The 17,322-nt window shown below is 53.5% G+C and overlaps 1 protein-coding gene across 1 annotated transcript in view; it reads left to right on the top strand.

The window, feature by feature from the left end:
- The window catches only part of FANCI (FA complementation group I), a 48,181-nt gene extending 30,920 nt beyond the window's left edge, over positions 1-17,261 (top strand). Inside the window, exons 21-38 of the mRNA XM_036278043.1 lie at positions 321-497; positions 993-1,114; positions 1,596-1,760; positions 2,967-3,146; positions 3,920-4,086; positions 4,396-4,472; positions 5,298-5,414; positions 8,504-8,555; positions 9,708-9,835; positions 9,927-9,995; positions 10,172-10,265; positions 10,522-10,709; positions 12,006-12,059; positions 12,147-12,206; positions 14,186-14,254; positions 15,975-16,070; positions 16,221-16,352; positions 17,078-17,261. Coding sequence (XP_036133936.1) covers positions 321-497; positions 993-1,114; positions 1,596-1,760; positions 2,967-3,146; positions 3,920-4,086; positions 4,396-4,472; positions 5,298-5,414; positions 8,504-8,555; positions 9,708-9,835; positions 9,927-9,995; positions 10,172-10,265; positions 10,522-10,709; positions 12,006-12,059; positions 12,147-12,206; positions 14,186-14,254; positions 15,975-16,070; positions 16,221-16,352; positions 17,078-17,158 — 2,028 coding nt within the window. The 3' untranslated portion in view covers positions 17,159-17,261. The remainder of the gene's footprint in view (positions 1-320; positions 498-992; positions 1,115-1,595; positions 1,761-2,966; positions 3,147-3,919; positions 4,087-4,395; positions 4,473-5,297; positions 5,415-8,503; positions 8,556-9,707; positions 9,836-9,926; positions 9,996-10,171; positions 10,266-10,521; positions 10,710-12,005; positions 12,060-12,146; positions 12,207-14,185; positions 14,255-15,974; positions 16,071-16,220; positions 16,353-17,077) is intronic.
- Positions 17,262-17,322: the final 61 nt, after the last annotated feature.

Raw genomic sequence — 17,322 nt, 5'->3', positions numbered from 1 at the left:
GTAGCCTTATGGGCAAGAATTATATGTTGATTAGCAGCAGCTTCACAGGTTAACTCTGAACACTCAAGAATATGTCATTATTGCCCAGCTGGTGTGGCTCAGTGGCTGAGCGAGGACCCTGCACCAAGAGGTCGCCGGTTTGATTCCCAGTCAGGGCACGTGCCCAGGTTGTGGGCCCGGTCCCCAGTGGGGGGCATGCAGGAGGCGGCCAGTAGATGTTCTTTCTCATCGATGTTTCTATCTCTCCCTCTCCCTCCCTTTCTCTCTAAAATCAGTAAAGGGGGGGGGGGGGAGTATGTCATTATTATTTTCTTCTGCAGGATCATCTGCTGTGTTGTATTCAGCACTGTTTGGCCTGGTATAAGAGTCGTGTGATGCCCGTACATCAGGAAGAGGAAGAGGAGGAAGAGGAGGAAGGATTCTACCAAGAATTAGATGATATGTTGGAGTCTATCACTAATAGAATGATTAAGAGCGAACTAGAGGACTTCGAACTGGTAATTGCTAAATCTCAGTTATATTTTTAATTATTATTTTAAAAGTATGTTTTTGTTGATTTTCTTTAGAGAGAGAGAGAGAGAGAAACATCAGTGTGAGAGAGAAACATCAATTGGCTGCCTCCTGCACGCCCCCTACTGGGCCCACAACCCAGGCACGTGCCCTGATCGGGGATCCAACTGGACTTCTCAGTCCATGGGATGATGCTCAATCCACTGAGCCACACCAGCCAGGCAATTACTATTATTATTTTCTAATTGATTTTGGAGAGGAAAGGAGATGGCAGGAGAGAGAGAAACATTGATCAGTTGCTTCCTGTATGCACCCCAACTGAGTCCTCCAACCTGGGTATGTTCCCTGACCGGGAATCAAAGCCGTGACCTTTTGGTGTACCAGACAAGCTGTAACCAACTGAGCCACCTGGCCAGGGCCTTAGTTATATTGAATAATGGAGGTTTTTGGTAGCTTGTTAGTTTTTATTTTGTATCTTTTAGGATAAATCAGCAGATTTTTCTCAGAGCACTGGTACCGGCATCAAAAATAACCTCTGTGCTTCTCTTGTGATGGGAATTTGTGAGGTTCTAATAGAATATAATTTCTCCATCAGTAATTTCAGGTAAGGTGTTGCTATGACTCTAATTGCGGTTTCCCTGATACTCCATTTTACGGGCCGGGGGAGGGGTGCTGTTTTTCTTTTAGCTGAACAGGCCTCAGACCATGACGCTCTCTCTTGAGTAGACGTCTGACCTAAAAGCAGACGGTTCTTTCAGCCCGAGAACACCAAAGCCTGTGCCACAGGCTGGCGAGGGTCGGGCCTCTGGCGGGCTTTCAGTCCCCCAGAATTCCCAGACCCTGAGCTCAAGAACTGCACGTTTACATTGGTGGCAGTGTTGGACTGTGGTGCTCTGCGTTGACTGGTCTAAATAAAGGGGGGTGGGGGGAATAACACAGACAGATTGGCATGTTAACGAAGGCTCATTCATGTATAATGTGTCCAGATAGCACCTGAAGACACACTGATTTCCTCCTGACAGCATGTGACAGGAAACTACAGCATTCTGATGCTTGTCCTTGGTGGTCTCTTTCCTTTTACACAGTAAGAATAAGTTTGAGGACGTTCTGAGCTTATTTATGTGTTACAAGAAACTCTCGGACATCCTTAACGAAAAGGCTGGCAAAGGCAAAACTAAAACGGCCAACAAAACGAGCGATAGCTTTTTGTCCATGAAGTTTGTGTCTGATCTTCTCACCGCTCTTTTCCGGTAAGGTCCGGGGCTGCCGAGCGGCCGCCCCGTGCTGCTGCTGCAGTGAGCTTGGGGGCAGCGTTATCGAGGTTGGGTTCATAATTCTTACTGTATGTATGTTTTTCTGAGTTCTGTGAGAGCCGTAATAGCAAATTAATGGAACTCCAGTAGGGGGTTGTGGAAACCATTGATTGATTGATATTTATCCTCACCCGAGGACATTTTTCCATTTTTTATTCAGATAGAGCAGGAGGGAGAGAGAGGAAGAGAGAGAGAGAAACATCGACGTGAAGGGACACATCGACTGGCTGCCACCCACACGACCAAACAGGGCCGGGGACAAACTGCAACCGAAGTACATGCCCTTAGCGGGAACCGAACCCGGGTCTCTCCGGACCGCAGGCCAATGCTCTAACTGCTGAGCCAAACCAGCCAGGGCTGATTTATTTATTTTTTAAAGATTGATTGCCCGGCCGGTTTGGCTCAGTGGATGGAGCGTCATCCCCGGGACTGAGAGGTCCACGGATCGATTCCCAGTCAGGCCACATGCCAGGTTGTGGGCTCAGTCCCCAGTAGGGGGCGTGCAGGAGGCAGCCAATTGATGTTTCTCACATCGCTATTTCCATCTCTCTCTCCCTTTCTCTCTAAAAAATTAATAAAAACATATTTTTAAAAAATTGATTGATTGATTGATTGATTTTAGAGAGGAAGGGAGAGAGAGAAACATCGATTTGTTGTCTCACTTATGTATGCATTCATTGGTTGATGCTAGTGAGTGCCCTGACCGAGGATGGAACCTGCAACCTTGGTGCATCGGGACGATGCTCTAACCCGCTGAGCTGCTTGGCCAGGGCCGAACCTCTGATTTGTAGCCAGTCAGTCAGAAGTACAGATAACAGCCTGGACTTACAGTTAGCATTTTGAGTTGTAGGAGCCATTGGAAACTGATCTGCAGCTGGTGGGTCTTTCAGAACCTGTGGCGAAACTCGGGTGTTACTGGGTCTTGCAACGGCTGCCTGCAGCGGGGTGGGCAGTCTTGTGGGACTGGGCCCTCAGCCTGTGGGCTCTGATACTCTCTGCAGGTAGGTGGTGTCAGAACTGAGCCGACTTCTTGGACATCTGAGGTCTCTCATTTGGAGCTCGCTGGATGCTACTCTGAACAGTCCCTAGAAAGCCACATTCCAGGCCCCACAAGCAGTAGGAAACGTCTTTTTCTCTCTCTAGGGACAGTACCCAAAGTCATGAAGAGAGCCTGTCTGTGCTCAGGTCCAGCAGTGAGTTCATGCGCTACGCCGTGAGCGTGGCCCTGCGGAAGGTGCAGCAGCTGAAGGAGACGGGTCACGTGAGCGGCCCCGATGGCCAAAACCCGGACAAGATCTTTCAGAGTCTGTGTGACATAACTCGGTGAGTTCCGGGGGTGGGTACACGCTTCACCCTCAGTAGCCTGTTGCCCTGGCAGTGCAGTGTCCGCGAGAGGAGTCATCACGACGACTGAAGCCAGTTTGAGATAAAAGAACAAAGCCGACTCCCGCTCCCTGACTGCAGGTCTTACGCAGAACATTGCTGTGTTTGAGATAGTGTAGTATCGGCAGAATCGGTGGAACACAGTGGACAGTTCAGACAAGCACAAATAGGGTTATTTGTTATTGTTTTTTTAAAACTTATCTTTATTGTTGAGTGTAATACAGATGTCCCTCTCCCCATCTCACCCCCTGCCCCCCTCCTGCCTTCCCCACACTATTGTCTGTGTCCATTGGTTATGCGTATATGCATAGAAGTTCTTTGGCTTCTCTCTTCCTGCCCCACCTTCCCCCTTCCCTTTGAGGCTCATCGGTCAAACGACCAATTTGTACTTATTAATTCTTTCATTTTTTTGCCCATCCCCTAACCCCCCTCCCATCTAGCAACCAACAAACAGTTATTTGTATCTAGGAGTTTGTTTCTATAAAACCACAGGGGCAGGAATCCGGTCTGTGGCCGCTTAGAAAATCGGGGGCAGAGAATTGACCGCAGAAGAGCATAAAGGAGCTTTTGGGGAGCTGGAAATATCCTGACTGTGGGGATAATTACACGCTTCATACGTTTGTTGAAATGATACAGCTGTCCGTCAACGGTGTGACTTTTACTGTGTGTACAGTCGGGGAAGCTGACTTTAAAGCCTCTACTTCCCGCCTCAGGGTCTTGCTCTGGAGATACACGTCCATCCCTACGTCCGTGGAGGAGCCGGGCAAGAAGGAGAAAGGGAAGAGCATCTCCCTGCTGTGCCTGGAGGGTTTGCAGAGAATCTTCAGCGCCGTGCAGCAGTTTTTCCAGCCCAGGGTCCCCCTGTTCCTCCGCGCGCTGGGTGGGCACCTCTGTGTTGATTCGTGCGCTTGATCTGGGCTTCCCTGTCTCAATCAGACCTCTTGATTTGATTTGCTAACCTATCAGGTCTTCTGAGGTCAGTCCTAAGTTTCTAGGCGTGACATTTAGTGGATTCAGAATTGGCATTTGCTGGATTGTGCTCGACCACACATAATATGACGAAATTGCCGAATGTTAGGAATGTATTTAAATCTGTCTCTAGACTTTTGGCTTTCTAAGATTTTAGCTCTTAAAATGCTAAAGAAGCACAGTCCGTTTCAACGACAGTGGAATCCTTTCCCTTCCCTAGATGTCCCGGGTAACGAGGGAGACGGGGTGGAAGTCACTGTCACCCAGAGAGCGACGTTCCAGATCCGGCAGTTCCAGGTGAGAAGCCCTGGGCGGCTGCTGGCCTGGCCTGCGCGGGGCCAGCCGGTGAGAGCACGCCCCGGCGAGCAGGCAGGCGGCCGTTCCTTCCTGGGCCGTCCAAGCAAGACGGCATAGCTCAGAGTGGAGACTGATGCGTTTAAAGGGTCCTGGGACTGGTGTGTGCAAAGCCCCCCACCCTGCCCCAGCCTCTGCCTCCACAAGTCACTGTTTGAGTTGACACACAGGTGGCCAGGGGCCATCAAGGTGTGGAGTTATGTCTGTGTTGTGTAATCAGATTGCATAAAGACTGAACAGTGAAGTCTGTTAGTTTCTAACTAGTAGATTAGTTGTCACAATATTGGGATAATTTTAAAGTGCCTGCTCTGTGCCAGGGACTGTGCCAGGTGCTGGGGGTATAGCAGGGAACAAAAGAAATGAAATCCTTGCCCTTGTGGCATTTGCGTTGTACTCTGTACAAAATACAGGTGGTGAGAGGAATAGGGAAAAGGAGAGTGGAGGGTGTGTAGGGAATGCTGGGGTCGGGGTGAGGTCTAAACCTGAGGTCACGGATGGGCTCTGGGGAGCCGTGAACCACCCAGAATCGGGCATCGTCCCTCCTCATGTGCGTGGAGGAGGGCCCGTCTGAGAAGGCCCACACGGACGCTCTGCAGCGGGGTAGGAAACGAGCTGTGCTTTTGAGTTTGTGTTCAGATTTTGTCCTCTTGGAATTTGGTAGCTTTGAACCCTTCTCATCCCAGCCTCCTTGGGAATCTCTGGCTAGAGGTTCTTCTCCCTGGCAGGAACTTGTCTGCTAATGCGTCTGTGTGTGCTTTCCTTCCCCAGAGGGCCTTGTTGAATTTACTCAGCTGCCAGGAGGAAGACTTCAACAGCAGAGAAGCCCTCCTCCTCGTCAGTGTTCTGTCCAGCTTGTCCAAGCTGCTGGAGCCCTCCTCCCCTCAGGTACGAGCCCACTCATTCATCCCACCGAGCATCCCGCAGGAGGTGAGGGGAGTTGGCGTCTTAAAAGAATGTATCTAGCCCTGGCCGGTTTGGCTCAGCGGTTAGAGCTCAGCGCTTAGGGCGTCGGCCTGCGGACCGGAGAGCCCCGGGTTCGGTTCCTGCTAAGGGCACGTATGTTGGTTGCAGTTTGTCCCTGGACCCAGTGGGCGGCAACCAGTCAATGTGTCTCTCTCACATTGATGTTTCTCTCTCTCTTCCTCCCTCTCTCCCTCCCGCTCTATCTGAAGATAAATGCAAAAATGTTCTTGGTTGAGGATTAAAAAAAAAAAAAGAATGTACCTAGGCCTAACCATTTTGGTTCAGTGGTTAGAGCATAGGCCCACAGACCCAAGGGTCACTGGTTCGAGTCCCAGCTGAGGGCAAGTGCCTGGGTTTCATATTGGATCCCTGGCCCTGGTCGGGGTCGTGTGGGAGGTTGGGTGAGGATTAACCAAAAAAAAAAAAAAGGAATGTATCTAAATGTCCTCTTGAAGCCTAGCTTATTTTAAATTGTATCTTCGTGCCCCTGAGTGGACGTGAGATCGCGGAGGCTGCCCTTTCCCGCGTGGCGGCCCTGCCCTGGCATAGCCGCAGCCTGCAGGCCAGAGATCTGCTTTAGTTTGGCCGCTGTCGAGGGTCAGCAGTGAGCACAATAGGAAAAAACCTTATCTTTGGTGCCCTCAACCATCTTGACCTGTGTTTTTACTCAGTCTTATTGCTTCCTCTTTTTTAAGTTGAAAATATGTTAATTATTAAGAAAGCAGCTGACATTCAGAGTTGCCTTTCTGAGCAAGGTTAGCTGGTCCTGACTTTGGGGGAAATTCAGCCAAGGGTGATGAAGCCGGAAAGCGTGGCTACAGTCCCAAAGCAGAAACAACTCTGCTGAGATAAGTGGTATGTGCATGTGTGGGTGTGCACACATGCATGTACAGCTGTGCGACCACATGTGTGTGCACACAGAACATAAGGGCCACGTTTTGTGGGTCTGCTCCATCAGGAGGCGTTTCACAGGATGACAGAGCATCCTCGGGTGCCCGGGCTATGCTTCTGCCACGGGGACCTCCCGGTCTGTGGGGGATGGTGGAGCCCTGGGCTGCAGGCTCCTGTGTGAGCCTTGCTTCAGGAAGACTTGCCTGGGGCGTGGGCGTTACGGTGTTGGCTGCAGAGCTGACCTGATGTCCTGTCCTCCGGGTTCCGGGCCCAAAGGAAGTCTCTCTTGCCAGCTCCTTGCTTCGTCCTAGAGCCGAACAACTCATCCCCGCTTTACTTTCAGCTTCCCTCTTCCACCCACCACTGTGCTGCAGAAGAACAGGGCTGGGAAAGAAATACGTGGCAGCATGAGGCAGGGGACGTTTGAGGGAAATTCAACAGACTTGGAAAGGCTAATGTATACAAGAAAGTTTTTTTTTTTAATTCATCACTTCCTCTAACTTCAGGTAGTCTCTTGTTTTTTTAAATTTAATATTGAGCAGGTAATCAAGTCCAGTTTGGAGAACCAGAGATTATAGAGATTTACACTCAGTGGTCTCCCTCCTGTCCTGTTCCAGTTGCCTGCCTGGTTTGGCTCCTTTTCTCCCAGATAAAAGTAAATGCCTTTTTAAAAATTGCTTATAAATCCTTCAAGAGTTTCTTTTTTTTTTTATCCTCACCCGAGGACGTTTTTTTGGTGGTGGTTGTTCAGATAGAGCGGGAGGGAGGGAGGGGGAGAGAGAGAGAGAGAAACATCGACGTGAAAGGGACACATTGAATGGTTGCCGACGCTCTAACCGCTGAGCCAACCCGGCCAGGGCTCAAGAGTTTCTTTATTCCTGGAGAAACAATACGAATATCGATTCTTTTTCCTGGCCTCACACCTCTTCACGCAGGAACGCCTTCCGCAGCTGCTGGTTAATGTCATGCTGCATCTGTAGACCTTTTTAGATCAGGTCACAGAGGGAGTTCAGAAATAGGCTCCCAATTTACTTCTCCCTCAGGAGATCAAAACTGATTTCTTACTGGGCATCCTGTACTAGGTGTGACAGCACCTGGGGCCTTTGGCTGAGGCCTGTTGGAAGAGCTGGAGCAGAAAGCTCGGTGTACCTGCAGCTCAGGCCTCCTCTTCCACCTAAGAAACTGCTGGGGTTTTGCCTCTTTTTAAAATTTTTTTTTTTTATTGATTTTAGAGAGAGAGAGAAACATCGATGAGAAAGAACATTGATTGGCCGCCTCCTGCATGCCCCCCACTGGGGATCAGGCCCACAACCTGGGCATGTGCCCTGACCGGGAATCGAACCGGCGACCTCTTGGTGCAGGGTCGATGCCCAACCACTGAGCCACACCAGCCGGGCAGTTGCCTCTCCCCCCTCCCCCCACCCCCTTCTCACCTCCTCTGGCCTCTTGGCTCCTAAAAGCCAATTGTACTGTCTTTGTGGCCTGGATCTTCCTCTCCTACACCTCTCCCCTCACCGCGCACCCTTAAAGATGCCCAAGGCTGTGGGGCATGGGCAGGAACAAAGGAACTCCAGCCCCAGACCTGGTGGGGTAGGGGAGGCTCGGGGTAAGGCCCAGAGCCGGACCCCAGGACATGCGGCCTTCACTGAGGGCGTAGACTTCGGGGATTGAGTTGTGTGCTGTGTTAAGAAAAGTCTCGGTAGTTCTCATAACTGGAGTATTCTCATGTGTTCTCGGTAGCGGCTCCTGCAGATCCAGGCCGAGGCTGGGGGATGGCTGGGTGTGGAGAGGCCGGGGCTCCTGCAGATCCAGGCCGAGGCTGGGGGATGGCTGGGTGTGGAGAGGTCGGGGCTCCTGCAGATCCAGGCCGAGGCTGGGGGATGGCTGGGTGTGGAGAGGTCGGGGCTCCTGCAGATCCAGGCCGAGGCTGGGGGATGGCTGGGTGTGGAGAGGTCGGGGCTCCTGCAGATCCAGGCCGAGGCTGGGGGATGGCTGGGTGTGGAGAGGTCTGGGGCTCCTGCAGATCCAGGCCGAGGCTGGGGGATGGCTGGGTGTGGAGAGGTCTGGGGCTCTTGCAGATCTGACTCTCGGGCGCTTCGGTAATGCCTGGCGGTCTCTAGTTTGTGCAGATGTTGTCCTGGGCGTCCAAGATCTGCAAGGAGAACAGCTGGGGTGAGTTGCCTGCCATGTTTCCCCTCGGGCTTTCTTCAAGTCACCATCACTGAACAGCATTCACTCCTTCAGCAGAAGAGCCACCACGGGCCAGAGACACGGTGCCTCGTGTCGGGTAGAACGGCGGGGGGTGTGAGCTGGCACCTCCGCCCCGGAATGAGACGTGTGCTCAGGGTGCAGTATGCTCACGGCAGCACTGTTCTTCTTTCTTAACTTTAAACAGTTCACTGGAGATCAGATTTTTTAAAAATATGTTTTTATTGATTTAGAGAGAGAGAGAAAAGCACTGATGAAAGAGAACCACCAATTGGCTGCCTCCCGCACACCTCCCACCTGGGATGGAGCCCAAAACCCAGGCATGTTCCCTGGCCGGGAATTGAACCGGTGACCTCTCAGTGTACAGGACACTCATCCAACTGAGCCACACTGACCAGGGCACAGCAGCACTTTGTTATTGTTAATCCTCACACGAGGGTATTTCTCCATTAGTTTTTTGATAGAGTGGAAGGGAGGGAGGGGGAGAATGAGAGAGACACATTTCGATGTGAGAGACACATTGATCGGTTGCCTCCTGCACAACCCTGGCTGGGGCCGGGGATCAGACCTGCACCCCAGGTGCATGCCCTTGACTGGGAATCGAACCCGAGACCTTTTGGTCCACAGGCTGACGCTCTAACCGCTGAGCCAGGGCAGCAGCGCTATTTTAGTAAGCAAAGCAAACCCACACAGCAGCAGCGGCAGAGTGCTTGGAGGGGCTGGGCTGTGCACACACTGTGGCCCGTACACGCAGCGAGCAGGCTCAGGCTGCGCTGGCGCAGACATGCTGGACAGGGGAAGCCCGGTACAGAAGCGCCCGCCGTATGACTCCATGTAGATCGAGTTCAAAGTCAGACACGACCACGTGAGGTCAGAAGTCAGGACAGCAGTTTCCTGGGTGGGGCGATTAAGGCAGGTTTCTGGGTGCTGGCTGGTAGCAGGAGAGGTCCCCTCCTTCGGGCACATGGAGAGAAGCGCAGGTCGTAGGCTGGCTGCCTGGTCGGGGGCAGCTCCGCCGGGGACATGGTGAGCTAGGTGTTCTAGTCCGGCATCCCGCCCTCGAAGCACTGACTGGGTTGTCGCTCAGCCTCTAACTCTGTTTTCCTCCTGCTGCAGAGGACGCCTTGTCTTGCAAGGGCATGATGAACTTGCTCTTCAGCCTCCATGTTCTGTATAAGAGCCCTGTGGCCCTGCTGCGCGACTTGTCCCAGGACATCCACGGACACCTTGGGGACATAGACGAGGTACGACAGCAAGCCCTCAGTGCAACACCCCGGCCCCAGGTCAGGGGCACAGCCTGCGGCCGTTACCGCTTGCTTCCCTGTCGCTCCCCAGGACGTAGAGGTGGAGAAAACAAACCACTTTGCAATGGTGAACGTGAGGACAGCGGCCCCCACCGTCTGTGTAAGTCGTGATCTCGGAGCCGTGAGGAACGGCCGTGTCACCCTTTCCGTTGTACTCCACATGGAGTCTGAATCCCAGTGGCTGTGTCCTGCGGCCTGTGACCCTCGCCGTGGCCATGGTCACTCTGTGACGCCGGCCGCGGGGTGCAGTGACCATGCAGGCCTTTCCTCCCACAGTTGCTGGTTCTGGGTCAGGCTGAGAAGGTCCTAGAAGAAGTGGACTGGCTGATCAACAGGCTTAAGGGACAAGTGAGCCAAGAAACCATGTCAGGTGAGCGAGAGGAGTCCCAGGAATTGCGAGGAGAGCACAGTCAACCAGAGTCCATGCTGGGCCACGGCGTGAGCTCATTTGTCGAGCCTAGGTCTCCGGTGTCTGAAAGTGGGCAGCTCCGTGGCTTCTGGCCGTGGTTGTCACCTCGCTGTGCGTGGGAGTCAGTGCTCGTTTTCCTTAGACTTCTAAGTCACCTTCACTCGAACACGAAAGTGAGGCCAGTTGGGTTGAATGTGCCGATTTCATTTCCCTCCAGAAGAGGCCTCTTCTCAGGCAACCCTGCCAAACCAGCCGGTGGAGAAAGCCGTCATCATGCAGCTGGGAACGCTGCTCACCGTCTTCCACGAGCTGATGCAGACCGCCCTGCCGTCGGGCAGCTGTGTGGACACCTTGTTAAAGGACCTTTGCAAGATGTACACCATTCTCACCGCACTTGTCAGATACGTGAGTACCGGGGGGCCAGCGTCACCAGCACTGCTCCAGCCAGTGGGGCCGGGCCCGTCCCGGCATGGGCAGCAGGCAGCAGGCGTCTCCACGGGCCAGGAGATGACATGCTGTTAAACCTGCTTCTAGAGGCCCCGTCTCCTTGGCATACGGGTAAGTGGCACCTGATGGAGAGGGAAGAGTGAATGCCTCTTCCAGCGTCTTCTAAGACCTCGTCTGAGCTCTGGCTCTGGAACTCAGTCTGATTGCCTGTTGCCCAAAAATGACGCTGTTCCGACCAGTCTGGGCGCTGAGGAGTGTTCACTCCTTCTTCCTTCGACGAGCAGATTCCAGTGCATCGCAGGTCAGGTGCTGGGGGGGGAGTGTAGGTTTTAAAAACACAGGGCATGTAAACAACAATACAAGGCATATTCTGCTTTCAGTTTAAGTCAGTGTTTCTTAGGATCTGTTAAAATTAAAAAAACAAAAACAAAAACTTTTTTTTTTTTGGTATGTGCTTCTAACGGGAACCAAACCCGAGACTCTCTGGTCTACCAGCCGACGCTCCAATCGCTGAGCCAAACAGGCCAGGGCAAAAACAAAAACATTTTTGTTGTTGCTGTTAATCCTCACCCAACAATATTTTTTTCATTGACTTGGAGTAAAGGGAGGGAGGGAGGGTAAGAGACATTGATTGGTTGCCTCCTTCCCTCGCACCAACCTGGGCCTCGGATCAAACCTGCAACCCAGGCATGCGCCCTTGACCAGGAATCGAACCCACAACCCTTCAGTGCGCAGGCAGACACGAACCACACCAGCCAGGGCATGGGAAAAGAATCTGTTCTTGCACTTGAACGTCGTGGTCCTCGGCAGACATGCAGAGGGCAGCGAGCCGTATCAACCGCTGCGGCACGGGCAGCCCCAGAACGGCGGTGGCCGGCAGGGCCCCCTCGCGGCAGGGCCGCTGTCTGAACGTGCAGCTCTGGCCGCACTGCGGCCGCTGAGCTCCGGGGGGAAGTACTGGGAGCCTCTTCTCTGTGTTGGCTTTTTCTTTTTTAAGGGAAAACAGCAGGTCTGGTTTTCTAGACATAGGGACTGTCATGCTGAAATTTCAGAGCGACGAGCTGACCAAGTCCAAAGCAAACCCGTCCTCGCCCGTTGCTGGCGGAGTCGGGAGCCTTGAGGAGGGAGAGGGGAGCCTCGTGTCTGGGAGTCTCTGGCTGCAGTCGTCCTCGGTCAGAGACATGTCCCACTCCATTCCCTTTGGTCCTGGGACATCTGTCAGGGTGACACACTCAACCCCGAATCTTCTGTCAGTATCTCCAGGTGCATCAGAGCTCCGGAGGAATTCCAAAAGTGATGGAGAAGCTGGTGAGCTGAGGATGCTTTTCTCGGGAGTGGGGAGCTCTCTTATTTCTACAGTTACATTGGTTTCCTCTTCCTTTTCCTCTGCTGCAGGTGAAGCTGTCGGGTTCTCATCTGACCCCTGTGTGCTATTCTTTCATTTCTTACGTACAGGTAAGCGATTCAGCGCGTGCCGCCCCTGCACCGCGGGCAGACACCACACCCTCCTGTCAGCCCCCTGCCTCATTTAGCCCTGGCCGGTTTGGCTCAGCGGTTAGAGCGTCGGCCTGCGGTCCGGAGAGACCCGGGTTCGGTTCCCGCTAAGGGCACGTACCTCGGTTGCAGTTTGTCCCCGGCCTGGTTGGGTTGTGTGGGTGGCAACCACTTGACGTGTCCCTTTCATGTCAATGTTTCTCTCTCTCTCTCTCTCCCTCCCACACTCTATCTGAACAAAAAATAGAAAAAATGTCCTCAGGTGAGGATAAAAAAAATTAAAAATAAATAAATAAATAAATAAATTCAGTTTCTGAGTCCCCATCTCGTCGTAGTGATGCCCGCGCAGGGCCGCATTCAGAGTGCTGTGTAGACCGAGCCGGCCCTCTGGAAGGAGGGTTCTGGGAAATACTCGTGTCTCAGGTTTCTGAGAGGGTGCCAGCGATGGGATGTGCTCAGAGGTCGTTCTCAAACCTTTCGAGAACTTCTGTTCTGTGATAATGAATACTACTCTTTGACAGGTGTAGCATTTGGTAGAGTATAGCTTGGGAAACACGGCTGGAAGACCGTTGTCACTGGCTTAGAACAGCTGACCCCTGCCTGGTCCTCCAGCCCTGCCTGGTGCTGTTCCCCAATTTCCACCCATCGCCTGGTTCGCCCTCAAGCGACGGTGACTGGCAGTTGTGCCCTTGTCAGTGATGAGAGGTTAGAGAGGTGCGCGCCAGGGCCGACGGCTCATTCAGTGGGAGCTGAGCCTTGAACCCCGGTCGTTTGACTCTGACAGGTCAGCAGACTTTTTCTGTGAAGGGCCAGAGGGCAAACGTTTGGGTTTCACAGGCCGTACTGTCACTCACTGTCACAGCCACTCCGGCCTGACAGTAGAGCACGAGAGCAGCCGCAGCCAGTGCACAAATGACGGGCTCGGCTGCTTTCCAGAGGGCGTTCTCTCCCGGAAGTTAACTGGCAGGGTTTGGCCAGTGGAGGGCAGAGCTGCATTCGCAGGTCTTCAGAGAGCTGGGCACTCTCAGCCCTCCTGCCGCCGCACGGCCCCGGTGCTGTGACTCTGTCTGCTTTCCATTCTCTTCGTGTCCCACGAGCATGGCGTGTCCGGGCCGAGAAGGCCTCGGGGTCCTGCATCTGTGTCTGTGCCTCTCGTTGGGGTGGCTGCTCTGCGGCTCAGGCCTCTCGCATCAGAACCCCGTACTTCTGTTCCCTCGATCAGTTCTTACTCTCCCGGGAGCTCTCGATTCTCCGATTGCTGCAACATGGAGAGGTGTTCTGTGACTTAAGTCCTCGAGCGTAACCACGTGGCCTACAAGGCACATCTGGGCGATTGCTCTGGGTAGGAAGCCTGCAGGCCCAGGAGCAGCCTCCAGCTCCTGTCCTTACGGAACCCTTCTAGCCAGGAAACACCGGTTCCTGCCACCTCTCTGACATCCCCCCCACTTTATCCCTCTGTCCATTTACGTATTTATTTTTGTTAATCCTCACCCGAGGATATGTTTCCACTGAGTTTCTGAGAGAGTGTAAGGGAAGGGAGGAGAGAGAGAGAGACAGTGACAGAGAGGAACATCGATGAGGGAGAGACATCAGTTGGTTGCCTCCCGCACACAGCCCGACCAGGGCAGGGATTGAACCTGCAACCCAGGTACATGCCCTTGACCGGGAGTTGAATCCGTGACTTTGGTGCATTGGCCAGTGCTCTAACCACTGAGATCACCAGCCCTTGGCTGGCCTGTAACGGTGGGGTCTGCCCTCACCTCCACGTGCTCCTCCAAGAGTAAGTGTGAGGATTGCAAGCGTCTTCCACACCGGCTGCAGGACGGTCTCCTTGCCCAGACTCCGCCCCGGGGATTCCCCATGCCCGCTGTCGTCGCCTGCCTGGAAAGCAGCATCAGCCTGCGGGTCCTCAGGAGTAAGGGTTGTTTCTCTTCCTCTAGAACAAGAGCAGCAGCCCACAGCACACCGGAGGAAAGAGAAAGAACTCGGCCACTGTGGCCGTGGCCATGGTAAGCTGCCGACACGCTCACTGCGGTGTGGCTGCTGGTGCGAGAAGCCAGTCACAGAACCAGCAGATCGGAAATGACAGACAGTGGGTTACGGTTGCCTAGAGCTGGGGACCCGACTGGAGAGACTGGGGAGGTGCTAAGAGGGGTGCATCTCTGCGGGCGTGAAGGTGTTCTGCTGTTTCTAAGTGGTGATGGTTGTACAACTCTGTGAACATCCTGAGACCAGAACTGTGCCGTGTGAAGGGGGTGTTGTATGGTGTGTGAGTTACATCACCGCAGTGCTGTTACGGACTGTGAGGCTGGACAGGTGTGGTGGTTGCTTCTTAGCTAACGGATTTTATGTTCAGATGGAACATCGTTTTCCTCTGAACCAGAAAACATACGCTTTATTCAGGAAGCACCAGAAAGTCTTGAGCTTTCTTTAAAAATAGAAGTGGCTTAGGGTGTGCGTTGGGGGTGCGCACTGGGAGGGGTTCGTTTAGGAAAAGTGCTCCCTCCTCCGTCCGGTCTGAGAGCTGCTCCGGGCACAGGGAGGCAGGCTCCCGACACAGGTGGGATGAGCACGAGTCCTGGGCACGTTGGCAGAGCTGCTGGATTTCGGGAGATCTGCACACACACCCGTGACGCAGCACTTCACTATTAGGGTGTTGTCACTGAGAGACGACTGGCCAGATGGGTTTTGGTACATTTACACTAGAATACTATGCAGACATGAGCAGTACTAATCTAAATGCTCAGAGAATTACCTCCAAGGTGTTTTTTTTGGTTTGTTTGTTTGTTTGAATACGTTTTATTAATTTTTTAGAGGAAGGGAGAGAGAATCATCAATGTGAGAAACATGGATCAGGCTGCCTCCTGCATGCCCCCCACTAGGGATGGAGCCAGCAACCGGGGCACGTGCCCTGACTGGGAATCAAACCAGGACCTCTCAGTCCATGGGACGATGCTCAATCCACCATCCACACCAGCTGGGCTCCAAGGTCGTCTTTGTTTTTAAATCCTCACCTGAGGATATTTTTCCATTTAGCTACCTTCAGATAGTGTGAGGGAGGGAGAGAGAGAGAACCATCGACGTGAGAGAGACACATTGATTGGTTGCCTCCCTCACAACCCCAACCAGGGCCAGGGATAGAACCACAACATGCCCTTGACCAGAATCGAACCCGTGACTCTTTGGTTCGCAGGCTGACGCTCCAACCACTGAGCAAACCAGCAAGGGCAAAGGTATTATTTTTTAAAAAGAAAATACATAGGAAGTATCCTCATTTGTTTTGTTTTTTTAAGTACACAGAAGCATATCTATATGCCTAAGAAACGGCTGGAAGGATCTACAAGCTATAATTGAAACCGGGGAAGATACTGTAACCTCAGTAGTGAAAATTCACGTGCCTTCTGGAAGGAGGAAGTAGAGCCAGTGGGCTCCTTGTGTTAAGATTATCACGTCAGAGAGGCACCCAAATTTCTCCAAATGGCCCCTCAGCCTCTAGGCAGCAGCTACTCGGGAGTTGTAAGTGGGAGGACTCGGTGCAGTGTGTTGGCATTGAAGTCCTTTGATGAGGTGGTACTGCCCCAAATCTTAGGATACTGGCCACTAAGTAAAACTGCGTTTGACCGGAACACGGCCCACCGTTCCCCCAAAGCGCCGAGCAGTTCTGACGGCTTTAGGAGATGCCTTCAGGAGCCCTTGAGCCTGGGATTGGGTCTGCTCTCTGCCCGGTAGGCCCGAGTTCTTCGGGAGACCAAGCCGATCCCGAACCTCATCTTTGCCATCGAGCAGTATGAAAAGTTCCTCATCTGCCTCTCCAAGAAGTCCAAGGCAAGCACACCCGATTCCTTTCTACCGCTCTGTCTTCCTGGTTCTGATCTGACGTCACAGGGGACGGGTGGGAAGGCAGGGCCAGGGGTGTGCTCGCTAGTGGGAACTGAAGGCTGGTCGGAGCTGAGCCTGCCCGTCCGTCCCGTCCAGGTGAACCTGATGCAGCACATGAAGCTCAGCACCTCGCGAGACTTCAAGATCAAAGGGAACGTCCTGGACACGCTTCTCCGGGAGGAGGAGGACGAGGACGAGGAGGAGGAGGAGGAGGACGAGGACCGAGAGGTCAGTGTCTGCTTCTACCAGGAGCAGCAAGCCCTGGCCACCCTTCCTGACAGGTGGCTGGTAGCCTGTCTGGGAGCAGGCAGGTCAGTAGTGGGGCAACCACCAGCCAGACAGAATGGGCTCAGAGGGGGCCAGGTCAGACCAAGATGAAACTAAAACTCAGGAGGTTTGTAAACTCTGAGCCACACCCAGGTGGCCCAACTCGAACATGTTTCGGGGCAGTGACAGGACAAGGTCTGCCGGGGTGCGCCCTGGGCGGAGCAGCCCTGGCCTCTGGCTCGGGACCCGCTCTGCCCCCTCTCCCCCCTCTCCCCCCTCTCTGCTCAGGCCTGCCCCTCTGAAGCAGGGCCCAGCCCTGGATGAAACATGCTAACTTCTGGCTTCTCAAACATTCCGCACCCATGTTCTTGAGACTGTCAGACTCCAGGCATGGTGCACCTGGCCCTGTGCACCCCTTTCCCTGCGTGGCACTGGAGGGGAGCGTTCTGTAGCCTTTGAGGCTCCTCCTCTGTCGCCTTGCCCCCGGCACCTCCCCAGGTTAGCAAAGTCTGAAGGAAGGGCGTGCGCTCGGGCCTGGCTGCCTGAAGACCCCCCCTCCGCCGCGTCCCTGAGTGGGCAGGGGACAGAGCGTGACCACACAGGCTTCGATGAGAAGATAGAGGATTTGTGTTTATTTCCGGTGCCTCTGAGCAGGCTTGTCCCACTGAAGCATTGTTCTCCTCTAGGACACTGCGTCAGAGCACGGGGGACAGGACGAAGAACCAGCCAAGAAGAAAAGGAAAAAAGAAACGAAATGCCTGAGTTAATGAGAACTTTGGGGCTTCTGCTTTCTTTTTACCCAACAAGCAACACTACCCCCTTGTCCTACAGCCTACACCGGCGCTGGCGTCTTCTTCTGAACCCGTTGAAATCAACTGCGCCTCCAGTGACAGGCCGCCCGGCGGGGCCTGCACTGAGCCGCGCAGCTGGA

Source organism: Molossus molossus, unplaced genomic scaffold, assembly GCF_014108415.1.
Source record: "Molossus molossus isolate mMolMol1 unplaced genomic scaffold, mMolMol1.p scaffold_m16_p_24, whole genome shotgun sequence".
Taxonomy (NCBI): domain Eukaryota; kingdom Metazoa; phylum Chordata; class Mammalia; order Chiroptera; family Molossidae; genus Molossus; species Molossus molossus.
Note: the sequence above shows the minus strand (reverse complement) of the source record. Positions and strands in the feature narration are given on the sequence as shown.